Source organism: Nansenia antarctica (genome assembly GCF_963989245.1).
Source record: "Nansenia antarctica genome assembly, chromosome: 20".
NCBI lineage: Eukaryota > Metazoa > Chordata > Actinopteri > Argentiniformes > Microstomatidae > Nansenia > Nansenia antarctica.
This window is the reverse complement of record NC_137693.1, coordinates 4,904,373-4,919,372: the sequence shown is the minus strand read 5'-3', so window position 1 is coordinate 4,919,372 and position 15,000 is coordinate 4,904,373. Positions and strand designations below refer to the sequence as shown.

The 15,000-nt window shown below is 45.3% G+C and overlaps 2 protein-coding genes across 2 annotated transcripts in view; both read left to right on the top strand.

Moving 5' to 3' along the window:
- Nucleotides 1–4,704, top strand: part of slc43a2b (solute carrier family 43 member 2b) — a gene marked incomplete at its 5' end in the record, with an annotated part of 19,532 nt that extends 14,828 nt beyond the window's left edge. Inside the window, 5 exons of the mRNA XM_080549800.1 lie at nucleotides 328–460; nucleotides 678–810; nucleotides 1,715–1,788; nucleotides 1,952–2,075; nucleotides 2,459–4,704. Coding sequence (XP_080405926.1) covers nucleotides 328–460; nucleotides 678–810; nucleotides 1,715–1,788; nucleotides 1,952–2,075; nucleotides 2,459–2,620 — 626 coding nt within the window. The 3' untranslated portion in view covers nucleotides 2,621–4,704. The remainder of the gene's footprint in view (nucleotides 1–327; nucleotides 461–677; nucleotides 811–1,714; nucleotides 1,789–1,951; nucleotides 2,076–2,458) is intronic.
- A 2,649-nt stretch (nucleotides 4,705–7,353) lies between these two features.
- The window catches only part of pitpnab (phosphatidylinositol transfer protein, alpha b), a gene marked incomplete at both ends in the record, with an annotated part of 19,734 nt that continues 12,087 nt past the window's right edge, over nucleotides 7,354–15,000 (top strand). The window contains 2 exons of the mRNA XM_080549995.1: nucleotides 7,354–7,370; nucleotides 13,528–13,558. Of these exons, the coding sequence (XP_080406121.1) occupies nucleotides 7,354–7,370; nucleotides 13,528–13,558 (48 nt within the window). The remainder of the gene's footprint in view (nucleotides 7,371–13,527; nucleotides 13,559–15,000) is intronic.

The following is a 15,000-nucleotide window of genomic DNA, read 5'->3' as shown; positions in this document are numbered from 1 at the left end:
TCGTTATTAACTGAAGAACTCATTAACTCATTAACCGTAGTCATTAACCAGGAAACTGTGAAATAATCTTGATTGCTCTCTCTCCCCCGCTCCCCTCTCTCTCTCTCTCTCTCTCTCTCTCTCTCTCTCTCTCTCTCTCTCTCTCTCTCTCTCTCTCTCTCTCTCTCTTTCTCTCTCTCTGTCTCTCTCTCTGTCTCTCTCTCCCTCTGTCTCTCTCTCCCCCTCCCCTCTTTCTCTCTCTCTCTCTCTCTCTCTCTGTCTCTCTCTCCCTCTCTCTCTCTTTCTCTCCTCTCTTTCTCTCTCTCTCTCTCTCTCTCTCTCTCTCAGTGAGTCTATACTCCTCTATCTTTGGCATCCTGCAACTGTTGTGTCTGATGACCACACCAGTGATTGGACAGATCATGGACTGGAAACTGAAGGATTGTGATGATGGGGATGAGGAGAAGGACCCTAGCAGCAAGTGAGTCACAGTCCATCCTACTTTGACTCCAAATCCACCCTTTTGCTTCTCGCCCACTAACTCGCCCCAACTTGGAGCTTCGACCTCTGTCCTGTTTCGAGATGTCTGGTTGTGGGATCTATCTAACCCCCTTCTCTCCTCCCTCTCCTCTCCTCTCCTCTCTCCCCTGTCCCCCCGTCCCCCCCCCTCCGTCCTGATGCTTCCACCCTGACCCCAGGGACCTGGCCAAGCCGAAGCGCAGAGACAGAACCATCCAGAAGGTGACCAATGCCATGCGCGCGTTCATCGTCACCAACATCCTATTGGTGGGATTCGGAATCACCTGCCTAGTGCCCAACCTCCCTCTGCAGGTGAGAGGTCCATCCAGACGCCTATCAAACGGTCTCTCACCTCCTCCCTGTGTCTTGTCCCATCTTCAGGGGCTTGTTCAATAGATCCGATTCAATATAATATGTTTCTATTTAATTGTCATTGGCAGAGGACAAGTACAGAGACAACGAAACGCATTTGGCATCTAGCCAGATAGTGTAATAGTGCAATAGTGCATAGTGCAAAAGCCATAAAGATATATGTACAGATATATGTACAGATATTATCTACAGTGAGATATGTATAGTAAGATATATGCAGTAGATATGTACAGGGAAAAGGGCAATGGTTATCAATACAATATGTACAGTATAGGTACAATGTGCAAAAAAGCTGAGTGGTATGGGGGGGGGAGGTGTGCAATGTTCATCCTGTTGGGGGGTGGAGGGGGCTGGGTGAGGGGGAGAGGAAGAGGAAGGGATGGGGGCTAGAGGGCAAGGCTACCACCGATTTTCACCACCCGTCGTCGCAGGGCCTTGCGGTCAGAGACAGAGCAGCTGCCATACCACTCTGTTTTGCAGTTGGTCAGGATGCTCTCGATGGTGCACTGGTAGAAGTTGACCAGAATCCTGGGAGACAGCTGGGCTTTTTTCAGTCTCATAGGTGCTTCTGCCAACGTGACAATAGACTCAGTACTGGGCTGGAACCAGAGTAGAACTATGTGTGACTCCTGCTCTAGAGTCTAGGCTGAGGAATGGGACTTTTGACAGTGCACTGTTGCCCCCTAGAGGCCATGAAGTGTAACTGCAATCGGAGATTGAACTCTACCCTCATTTTGCGTGGGTAGGGTTATGTACACGGTGGTCGCGAGAGACGGACAGATTGGAAGGGTCTGTCGTTCATACGATTGACTCCGCCTCCCTCCTTTCTTCCATCTCTCCTCAGATTCTGTCGTTCGTCCTGCACACTGTTGTCAGAGGGTTCATCCATTCTGCCACTGGAGGTCTCTACGCTGCCGTGTAAGTGCCATCTTCTGCCCCCCCCCCCCCCCACACACACACACACACACCCCAACCAATTACAAACATCTGATACATGTTCATTCAGATCATCCATAAACCAGAAGAAAAGTGTCACACGTGTCCTAAAATGTATGGGCTCTCTCTCTCTCTCTCTCTCTAGGTACCCGTCTTCCCAGTTTGGCAGTCTAACAGGGATGCAGTCACTGGTCAGCGCTCTGTTCGCCCTGCTGCAGCAGCCTCTGTTCATGGCTATGATGGGACCGCTGGAGGGAGACCCACTCTGGGTGAGCACACACGCACGCACGCACGCTCACACACTACTACACAAGGGTAGTGGTGGCCTGGTGGATAGTGAGTTAGACTGGTGATCTGAATGAGTCATGAGTTCCAATCCCACCTGGGAACACCACCACTAGTGTGCCCTTGAGTTGAGGCACTTAGCTCTAAGTTACTCCAGGGAGACTGTCCCTGTAATCTCTCATCGTAAGTCGCTTTGGTTAAAAGCGTTTCTGTGCTAAATGATTAAAATGCTAAACGTACACGAACACACACACACACACACACAGGCAACTATTGACGTAAAGTTTTGAGAGCGTCACATGCCGTAAAGAAGGTTTGAACCTTCAGGAACTGAACTAATCTCCCTTTGGTTCTGTGTTTCCTGTAGGTGAATGTGGGACTGCTCGGAGTCAGTATGCTGGGTTTCCTGCTGCCTCTCTACCTGATCTGCTACAGACGCACGCTGCAGAGACAGAGAGAGGAGAAGGACAACGACGCCAAGATATACGTCAAAATCAACGGCTCTAGCAAGCCTGAGGCCTTTGTCTAAGACGAAAAACACAGAGAGAGAGAGAGAGAAGGGGGACAGAGCGCAAACGAGGGAGAGAGAAGGTGGGGGGGGAGTGTAGTGTTCCTCTCCTCCTTTGAATCTGACCTGATGATGCATACAGTACACACACACACAAACAAAAATTCCAAATTCACATTGGGCATAAGCACACTTAGAGACAAATACAGTGTGTACTGTTTAATTACATTTGAAAATGTATATACTCTTACTATACAACAGCTTATGACACACACATAAGCACACACACACACACACACACACTCACACGCACGCACGCGCACACATGCACATGCACGCGCACTCGCACTCGCCCTCACACACTATCTTTTTTAAAAGGCTCATCAAGGAACTGGTGCTGTTGTTGTCATGGAAACAGACACTACTCTTGGACTGTCTCCAAGGACTTGGAGGAGAGGGATGGACAAAAAGAGTGAGAGAGGAAAGACTGTGAAAGCGAAGAGGCGCAGCCCTCCGTATTGCCCCCAACTTCCTCTCCTCCTTTTCTATCCAGCATCCTTCCGTTCTGACGCATAGCAAAGGAAGAGCCATCGCTCTGAGACTGATCCTCGCTGCGTGTACCCACAGCAAATGAGGAAGGAAAGCCAGACGGAATGAGCCAATGACAGGTCCCCCTGACGAGATCATCACGACACAAGTCAACGGCCTTCTTTCAACCCGCAGATCTCCTCACGACCTAGCCAATCACATCCTTTCCTGCCCAAGCAAAGTCTACCGGGTTGTCTTAATGAACTCTCTGTATCATGATCTGCTTAATATCTTGTTTCTTGTTTAGTTTTTTTTTTACATGTAGAATGTAACCAGCCAAGCGTTGTGATAGCGAAATATAGGAGATATTTCAATTGTCTAACCAATGGTGCTAACTAATTACAAATATTATCAGCTGGATTTGTACAGGACGGTGTTCTAGACGGTAAGTGTGGACTGGATGGAATTATGCCAGACTGGTTTTGAGACTGAGGGGAGCGAGGGGCCTCTGCTGTTTGTAGCAGGTATGAATGGCAGCAGGTGTGTATCGATGGTGTGTATGGTGGTGTGTATCTATGGTTGAAGGAAGTGAAGGAAATGTACGCTGGCATTAACTACTGTATTAGCTACTGTATTAGCTACTGTATTCTAGTGAGGTTGGGAATGAGACAGTGTCCTCTGCTTGTGAGAGAGGGAAGCACAGGGCATCATGGGATTGGATCACACAAACCCATCAGTCTACTGCTATTGATATTCCTTTATGTTCACCAGATTAACCAGTTGTGCCTTATAATGACATGATTTTGACATGATTATTGATATGTGGTCCTGCACATGTCAGGGTTGAAGTAGTGAGATCAGATGATAAAGGTACCACACATTCTACCAGTTGACAAAATGAAATATCGAAATCTTTATGGGAAATGCTAACTTGTGAAGTACTGCCACTTTTATTGTAGTTATTGTAAATATAGATATTTATGTGTGGGTATTGCTGAAAATAATACTCACACAACTATTGACCATACATAAAAGTGGTGGTACTGTTCATGATCGTTTATCTTTTTGACTGAAAATGAATGTTTAGATCAATCTGTCCACCATATGAGAAATTCAGCACTTTTAACCCCCTAACCCTTAAACAACATTATACTGAATATCTCTCATCAGTTTAGCTTTATGTTTCTGGTCATCGATCTCTTTACGGTTTCTCAGTTACAAGGCTTACTAAAAAGTATTTCTTTAAAATAATATTTTCCCAAGGTCCTATTGTTATTGTGGGCTTAATCAGTAATGATAATAATGGTTGATCATAGACTATACATCTAAACAGTAAGCAAACTATGTTTTGCCATCCATATTCACATGTCCTTCTCTGTTTATTTATTTTTTACTTGTGACAATTCTTTTATCCTAAATCATGTTTTGAAATCTTTATGTTTATAGTATTGATGGTAGAACAATGTTGTTGACTGTAGATATAGCTTGTTCCTATATCATTCTATATGGCCTATGTTCACTGAAAATAAATGATATTTTCTTATTGAGGCATTACTGTAGGATTTAAGATGATTATATGATGCTCAAATAAAAATGCAGAAATGTTTTTAAATGTTTGTCATGAATATCTGACCCATGAATCATGAGAGTAGGGCTTTACTATTGTGAGATCATTGTCAAAAGCCACACACACACACGCACACACACACACACACACACACACACACACACACACACACACACAAACACACACACACACACACACACACACACACACACACACACACACACACACAGTCTCTGTTAAGGACCATCTGGAATTTAGGATTCATGAGGACTTATCATTGATCCTATTAAATCAATCGTTTTTGTGAAAAACATTTGTGTGTGTGTGCGTGTGTGCGTGTTTGTGTGTGTGGCAGAGAAAGAGAGATATATTATGGGAATATTAATTATTCCCATATTCCTTATCTCATCCCACGCACAGCATCATGCACGCACATGAAAACATTACAGAATGTCACTTCCATAACACAACACACACAACATAGGCTTATGTCAAATCGGAAATGCACCAAACACGCTGTTTAGAAGCTATTAGGCCCTGTGATGGGAATACAGTCACAGCCAGCTGAAGGCATCCATGGACTAAGCGGTCGCTTAGGGCCACAACCACTAGAGGGGGCCACACAAATATATATTTTTCTTTTTTTTTGAGGACTGATGTTGGATGGTGGTGAAAGGATGGACAGCTATAGTTTCGACAGTAGCCTGTTGTTTTGTTGTTAACATAGTTAACAATTTTGTAGTGTTCACTTTTTTAATTTGGAATATTTTGCACTCTGTCTCTGATTTGCATAGGAATCAATTACACACTGTGTGGATCAGGTTGTCATTATAAATTGAGCAAATGGAGAGGAACAAAATTGCTCAGGAATGCGACCCTGAGGCCAAAATTGGTCTATAAAGACAACCCTAGTCGTCTATCTGTACAGTATAGTATAGTGGATAGTGTACATAGCCTTTATTTATGTAAACCAGCTCCTTCCCTTTTTTTTTAAACGTTTTCCCCCCCCCCTTTCCTAACACCAGGGGAGCCACCCCTCCTAAATTTCGTTGTTTGGTACCTGTACTGTAGCAATGACAAATAAAGACCATTCATTCATTCATTCATTCATTCATTCATTCAACCAAGTGGCCAAAAAAAACCTGATGCACCCAGTTTCTGCACCATCTCTCGTGTGGAGAATAGTGGTAGCTGCATCAAGTTATGGGTATATTTGTCACTGGCAGGGACTGGGGAGTTTGTCAGGATCAAGAGAAAATTATAACATTTGCTGAGTTGGTAGTGACATCCTAATCTACACAGTGTGTAATTGATTCCTATGCAAATCAGAGGCCCTATAAAAACAAAGATATTGATTCCAAAATTACATAAACTATTATCCTTGCATTAAGATGGACTCAATTCAACTTACTGAGTGATTTGTTGATGACATTTTAGCTTTTTAGCTAAACATTTTTTTTTACACTTTTCTAAGAGTGTCATAGCAAAGACTTATGCAAATACATGAGGTATTTCTGTGTTTACATTTTAAGAAATTTGCAGAAAACTTATGGGGTTAAGGGGTATTGTGTGTGGATTGATGCCGATTTTTATTTACTTAATTAAATGTAATGAATTGAGTCTATAACACAACAAAATGTGGAAAAAGTTAAGGGGTGTGTTGACTTTCTATAGCCACTGTTTATATAGTGTGTGTATGTTCATCTCCCCACCCCTCTATCGAAAACACCCATCAATCGAAAACTCCAACCCCCTGACAAAACATGTGGGTGTGTGTGTGTGTGTGTGGGGGGGGGCAACAAAAGTCCTAGTGCCGGCCCTGAATACAGTTGACTGAATAGCCATCCAGGCAGGGCCGGGGGCCACCGCTGCCTGTCATAATTTCCTCAAGGCGACAGGATGAGGGGGGCACATGGGTGGGACCAGTTGCGTTTATGGATGTCTATTATTATCTATTGTAGTGTATGCAGCCTAATTGTAGGCCTATTCATGGGAAAGAAGCAGGCTTAAAGGCCACACTGGGATGATGAGAGGAACTCGGAGGGATATTAAACGGATGTGGACGACAGACGGATACAGATGCGCTATAAATACAGCAGCCTTATGTAATTCCAGCTGAACACACACACACACACACACACACACACACACACACACACACACATTCCGTGATCTCCGATCGAGACACGGATTATTTCCGATCGAACCTCCCGTTAGGCTGCCTACATACATATTGTTGCATCACGTGACAGAACGACCACCCTAGTCTGCGCACCGACGGTGCCCCCCCCCCCCCCCCCCTCGTTAGCCTACGGGATTCGGTGTCTCCGTGATCAACCGTCCTCTGAGACGTCATTCCACGTCCTCTGTGATGAGTTTGTAGTAGTAGGTTATACGCCCCCCTCGGCCCCGATCAGGAAGTGAATTTGAGGAAAATAGAGGAACGGGAGGTAGAATGACATAGAGGGGGAGAGGTGGGAGACAGAGAGAGAGAGAGAGAGAGAGAGAGAGAGAGAGAGAGAGAGAGAGAGAGAGAGAGCGAAAGAGAGAGAGAGAGAGAGAGAGAGAGAGCGAAAGAGTCACCGACGGAGGGATAGACACTGCTCTCTGGATCTTAAGCTACGGAATTCCCTCGTGAGAACATTACAGCACCGAGAAAATGCTCATTAAGGAATTGTAAGTATAGCGAGGCTGTCGGAGTGTGTGTGCGTGTGTGTGTCTGTGTGTGTGTGTGTGTGTGTGTGTGTGTGTGTGTGTGTGTCTGTCTCTGTGTGTGTGATATCTTTCGCATCAGTGCAACTCGCGCTACTGACATTGTGGCCAGCAGAGAGAGAGAGAGACATAGAGAGAGAGAGAGAGAGAGAGAGAGTGGAATTACAGGCGACCACCACGACCATAGATATGGCGACATCCCCTGTCCACTTGACTTTGAACGAATCTGTTCGCGTATACGACCCAGCCAGATAACGGTTGTTCATTTGTCTTTCCCCCCGTTCAGAAATCGTCATTTATAACCCGATTATTTTATTGTGTTATTATTAAACTCAAACAGATGCCGGCATGCATGGCGCGGCTATGCCCTTCACATTCCCCATACATACCAGGCTGTAATATTGGGGCCTGCTGTGGTTATTAGGAGAAATAACGGTACCCTTCTCCCAGTAACAATCTACTGACCATACCCAGTATTAAGGATTAAGGGACACGGGATATATAATAGCCTACGTTTATTATGGTAGAAACGAGGCGAGGCGTGCGTGCCAACATCCATCCTTGCGTTGCCGTGTCCCGTGTTATTGATGCGCTCGGTGAAGGTGAAACGACTGATATAGCATTCCGTTAGCTCCGGTATGGGGGAACAGAGGAAGAGCCTGTCGAGATGGGTAGAGGTAGCCTATGGAGTGATTTAAGTTGGAAGGATGAAGAGATGGAGGGGGTTAGGTAGCCTAGATGGAGGCTTTTCACAGCGCACCGGAGTCCGTCTATCGTTGAGAAATTGCCACCGACGAGCTGAACCTGAAACTAGGTGAAACACAATAGCGGAGGCCACTTTGGGGGGTATTTAACGGTGTAAGATATTAGGAGGCGCGTCTCTTTATTCCCGTGTGTAGGCTATTACTAACGAGGTGACTTGGTCAGGAGCCTTTTTAATCAAGAGACGTTGCCTGTCATTCAGAACACTGTCTGCATGCACTCCTTGCTGCCATGATGAATGTATTTAATGAATCTACGTAGAGAAGCGTGTAGCTATAGGTTATGCTGTGGGTCAGAATGAGACAGGAGGAGTTGACACACACACGCACGCACACACACACGCACACACACACGCGCGCGCGCGCACACACACACACACACACACACACACACACACACACACACACACACACACACACACGCCTCGGTGCCGATGAGTCAGTGCGTGCGCGCATGCGTCCGACTCCCACCGACTCCCAATTGCAAGGAGCCAGGTTATTATCTCAGCCCACATAACCTGCGTGACTCTGTCGTATCGTCGTCGTCATTGGGTGGCCGGGCCCCTTCCCGCGCATAATCTCACCCATCTCACCCATCTCCCGTCTCTCCCCCTCACCGGGTAACGGCCGTGGTTTCTCCCCATTGCGCGCGACAACGGTCCGGATATCCAGCCGGAGGGTGCGGAATTATAATAAGTACGTTATGTGAGGAGCAGTTGAAGAGAAATACTATCGCATGAAGATTCAGCATGAAGATTATTCATTCATGTAAAAAAAGCAACAATCTGCATTTTAAAGTTACGGCTATTGGCGTTAGACCTAGGCTATGGTGTGCAAATTGTGCCATTTGCCCGATGCGCCCTTTAAATGTAATCACCACTAACGCTCCCTCCTTGGCTGTGAAAATTGACATCAGCAGAATTTTGCTCTCTCACAGTCTGGCTCACTCCCGGCTCTGTTTCTATTTTAATAAGCATGGTCTCCTCTCTCTCTCTCTTGCGTCCTACAGCAGAGTGCGTCCCAATAATCTAATGTGGCCTCCTCTCCTCATCTTCCCTCCTTCGTCTACACTGAGGTGAAATAACTCGACAGGTGAAACGTAATCCCCCCCCTATAATGCTGTCACTTAGCCTGTCTTCTCAGGACAGAGGAAAGCGAGGGACCAGACCAGGAAAGTAAGGGCTCTGCGTGTCTGGATGTTGTGGTGCTAACTGTTCTTCAGTCTTGGCGGTGGGTGTGCAGGATATCGTTCCAGCACTACACCTGACTGGAATAGTTAATTAGGTGATTAGCTGATTGATTAATTGGTTGTGTTAGTGCTGAGCTAAAAATAAAAGTCTGCACACCATGCAGATTATCTCTCCAGGAGGGTTGAAGAACACTTAAAAGATGTAGTAAAAAGATGTAGTAATCACCTGCTATACCATCCACTGTATTGTTTACCATTAAAGGGACAGTGAATTGACAAATGCATGGTGTAACTGGCAGGGTTTAAACCAGGTACCTCTCGCAGGGATGCCACAGATGCAAACCATTATACCAAGAGGACATCCTCGTGGTACGAAGGCTATAACTGCGCTTAGAAGTTAGCAGGCAGCGCTACCTCATTAAGAGAAAGATTCCAAACCACCTCCACTACATTGGCAAACACTGGAGAATATATATATATATATATATATATATATATATATATATATATATATATATATATATATATACTCTACACTACACATACAGTGCCCTGCATAGGTAATGACTGTGAAGCATTTTTCCTTCTTTCAGCTCTACACTCCAAATGTTTAGATTTGAAACCAAACAATTAGGTACCCTAAAATAGCGGGACTGTGCATAAAAGGTGTTGTCATTTCTGAATGGTGAAACCAATATGTACACAAATAAAAGCTGAGAATCTGTACGTTAACCCCATAAGTGTAAGTGTTTGATTTAAATTCCAAACTGTTGGAGTGTCGAGCCAAAAGAACCAAAAATGCACTGTCCCATTACTTATGCAGGGCACTGTATATCCACCCACAGACACATGTTGGAGAAGCTTTACAGTAACTTATTAACTATTATTAATTAACTTATGAATTAACTTGTGTTTGTCATCACTAAGTGAACAAACTGTCCCTTGTTATCGAGACTGGGTGGTTCCTCATGTCTCTTTTCCATAGCAGTACGGTCACACCTTATCACACCTTTATTACAGCACTAGAAGTCACATGACACAAAATATGGGTGAGCAGCTATGGTGGAAAGAGTGAGGTTACGCCCTGCAATGTAAAGATCAGGAGGAGGAGAAGAGAGGGAAATGAGAGGAGGAGAGGAGGAGAGGATGTTTGTGTTTAAAGGGGTACTGAGACATCTGATCTCCCTGACCCAGGCGGGGTATCACTGTGTGTGTGTGTGTGTGTGTGTGTGTATGTGTGTGTGTGTGCGCGTGCGTGCGTGTGGGAGTGTATGCGTGTGTCTCTTAGTCATTGGTTGCCTGCAGTGTGTTCTGTCATTGGATGCTAGAATGTGGGATTTGAATAACCCCGCTCATTGAGCTGCATGTCAGACCGCTAACCGCTAGGAAATGACAGGCACTTGTCTCTGGGCAGCATTACACATGCACACACGCGCGCATGAACCCGCTCACCCCCTCACCCCTCACCGGTAATGGCCGTGGTTTCTCCCCGTTGCGCACGACAATGGTCTAGTCACACCCGGAGGGCAAGTGCAGAATAATAATAATACCGTTATCCGAGGAGCAGAGGGAGAGAAAATGCCCTCCGAAAGTCCTGTCCCTGTACGCACTCTCACACACACACACACACACACACACACACACACACACACACACACACACACACACACACACAGTTACTGTAATAAATATGTTTGTAATATGAAGGGAACAGAAGATGAGTGGTTGGTAGGCGTCAAGCCCCTAGTATCGTCTTACACTCATGAGATATTAATGACACACCTCATGCAGTGTGTGTGTGTGTGTGTGTGTGTGTGTGTGTGTGTGTGTGTGTGTGTGTGCCTGAATCTCAAACCATACTGAGGGACAGCAGGAACCAGGGCTTGCAGGGAGCAGAGAAGAATTGAACCGTCATTCACTCTGCATGTTTGTTTGTGTGTGCTGTTAAAGCTACACTCCCACCCCGTTAGGAACACCACTCAAAGTTCTACACTGCTCAACCTTACCACTACTTTATTCTCCCAAAGTCTGACAATGGCTGCTCAACTGTACAGATGGACAACATTATCTAACTACCCAGTACCTCTACCCAGTACCACTGCCCAGTACCAGTACCTCTGCCCAGTACCACTACCCAGTCCACTGCCCAGTACCACTGCTGATGATAAAAGACTCTAGAACTCGGCACCCTGGGAATCAGCAGCACAATTTGTCCCCTCAGCCGAAGAGCCAGTTAGCCAGGTCATAGTGGTTCGAAGATGAGATTTAGTCATCGAGTTTGGATTCGAATAGGTTCTCGTCTTGTTTGGGGAAAAAAGGGTATACCTTAACCTGACCTACCAGATTGTGTCTCTGCCTGATCTGACAGTTCACTTTATTTGGATCCTCTGTCACACACGGGTCACCCTTGGGTCACATAATGGCTGCAGTCTCCTACTCTGAGATAGAACCCTGTCTCCTATAGTACATCATAGATACTACTACCCTGTCTCCGACAGTCCATCATAGATACTATACTACCTTCTCCTACTCTGAGATAGAACCCTGTCTCCTACAGTACATCATAGATACGTGCACTTGCTTCAAGTGTTATTTGCACCGACCACAACCTCCTTTGTCTACCCTTAAGCTCAATTTGAACTTTGATTGAACCTGTCACTCTATCTACCCCATGCTACATATCTGATACTTATCGTTGCTTACAGTATGTGCCCTACCAGCCAATTCTTGTAATCAAACTCCCTCTTCTCGGAAAGTATTAAAACTCCTGCTATTCCAGATGATGTTTAGTCTTAGTCCCTGATTAACCTCTCTGCGACCTCATTTTAGTGATATATTAGGCCCTGGTTGCCACTTTGACTTCTTGCCAATATTATTCAGCTACAACAGTTGTCTTTCATGTCTGCTCCCATATTAACCCTACTAACTATTAATACCCTACTAACTATGCTCCTGTTTGCAACTAGGTTAATCTCTTTCTTTAGTTCTAGTAACACATCAGATGGCCCTGTTTTATTTGGCCATACCCTATCTAATGGATGTGTGTCCCCCCGATGTGTGTAAACTGTGTGTGCCCATTAATTGCGTATCGCTTTTATTTACATTACATTTACATTTGAGTGATTCAGAGCGACTTACAATAAGTACTTTCACCTAAAGTCACTGTAAGTAAAACTTTCCATAAGACTAAGTTCCAAAATCAGTCACAAGGCTAGAGAAAGAGAAAGGAAACCATTAGTTATTTTGTATTTGTATTTCATAACTTACATCTTGGCGCTTTAATATACATGAATATGTCCACTAATGGATACCCCCAGGGTCAGACATTCGAGAAATAACCATTTAATTACTTACTGGGTCTAAAACATATTTGGCGGGTGACATGTGAGGGGTTCACAGGGGGCCAATCAAACCATACCTCCATCTTGTGTCGTCTCTCTCTCAACAAAGAACCAAGTTTCACCCAAAGACGAGCCCCATGTGACCCAAAATGGCTTCTGCTGGTGCCAGTTCACTCTCTCTAGTCTGAGTTCGAGTTAACGGGTGTTAATTGCAGTCACAGTAGAAACCCTCCTCCTATCTGTTACGCACGGCCAGATCTGACTTGTTTTCGTCTGTCTGGCTAATCGGAAGAGGAATAGTCAACCTCCCCACAATCCGCAGTTGAAATTAATAATAATGTTCAATAAATGTTAATGTACAATCCTATCTTTTCCCCCATCCCATAGGATGACAATAGGCTATGTTCCTCTGTGGTTATGTGTGAACCAGCAGGGCACAGACATTACTCTGTCTCTCTCCTCGAGAATAATATCAGCTCTCCTCAGATGATGAATCACTTTGAATCCAGAATGTATTCCTCCTAGGGGTTCTAGTCCTCCTCTGATGCAAAGCAGAGACAGAGAAAACCTCCCTGTCTCGACTGTCAGTTACTCGTCACATCAGCCAGCACTAGTGAGTTTATGTAACATGAACCAGCCATCAATCTATAATAATTATAACTATGGTACCATGCCAGGATTCAATACAATGATTACCGGTACAGCAACGCTCTGGACTTCAAAGCACTGCTCGGTGGGGGTGAAATGAGATGGTTTGTCTTGTTTTAAATGATGTTTTATTGTAACCCCCCCTCCCCTCCCTCTCTTTCTCTCTCTCTCTTTTGTTCTAGTCGAGTGATTCTGCCCATATCCGTGGAGGAGGTAAGTTCTGGTTCAGTACTTTTGTTTGAGCTTTCGTGTGTGTGTGTGTGTGTGTGTGTCTGTGTGTGTGTGTCTGTATCTGTGTCTGTGTGTGTGTGTGTGTATGTCTGTGTCTGTATCTGTGTCTGTGTGTGTGTCTGTGTGTGTGTGTGTGTGTGCGTGTGTCTGTATCTGTGTCTGTGTGTGTGTGTGTGTGTGCGTGTGTGTGCGCGTGTGTGTGTGTGTGTGTGTACAAGGCCAGGGTACACTATACCTGTGAGTATGTGTGGACACCTGACCGACCCGTCCCCTCCCATCTGTGTGAAGGAAAATTGCTGTTGTGTGTGTGTGTGTGTGTTACCTCTAGTCTAGGGAAAACCACTCCCCACATTATACTACCCCCCCTAACTCCAATGAATAACCATTCTATCATCAGTGTTCCATTAATACAGACCAGTTATTGAATAATAATGATAACAGTACAGTCAGCATATTATCTCACTGTTACCCTCCCCCCTCTCTCTCTCTCTCTCTCTCCTTCCCTCCCTCTCTATCTTTCTCTCTCCCTCTCTCTCTCTACCTCTGTACTATCCTCATTTCCACTGTAGTTTGTCATTCAGTCCAGCGGGCGCACCGTTCTGCATACACAATGAGTTACCTGACGCTTCCTTGCCTGTGTCTCTCTGTCTCTATCTCCCTGGCCACTGCTGGTTCTCTCTCCTTTTAAAGCAGACAGCCAGACCAAGCTGGGAGTTACAGAGAGTTGGTTTGGACAGAGCTAGTTCAGACCCGTGTTTCCGAGAGCCCTGGATTTGAAATAGTATAGAAAGTATATACCTTTTTTATATTTATAACCCTATTTATGATTTATGGTGTTTTTTCCCAAACACCACAAAGTGCTTTGTGACTCACGGCCAGTCTCACTTTGCATTCAGTCGGTTCTGATAAGAAACCAGCTCGGATGTACAGTAGATTATTATGCTGTAAATCTGATCTGGTATCGACTTGTTTAGACTTGGTTGAAACGGAACGACGGCGGACGAGCCTGGTTGGACACAGACCACGGCGTTAGATTCAGCCGACTCTCGTGTTCTAATCCGAGTGGACTGTTGTAACCCAGTGTGTGATACACCTTGCAGAGTCAGGTTTTTTGTCTGGCCACCGCTTTTACCCAGGAGGCCTTTGCTATTCCTGGATCCGATTCATTCAGCTAGGAATTGTGGGTAGAGAATTTTGGCTAGCTTGGGGGGGAAGGAAAAAAAAAGCACCCACCACAGCAAGTCAGTCACTCTGCCAGTAAGCCCACGTCTGTGTGTTTGTTTGTGTGTTTATCCTATGAGGCTTTTTGTCAGTAAGCTTCTCAGTCTGTCAGTCGGTGCTCCAGAGTGAGGCTTTTACTGAAGCCAGCTTGTCTCTGTCTGTCTGTCTGTCTGTCTGTCTGTGTGGCAGGTAGAGGAATCCCT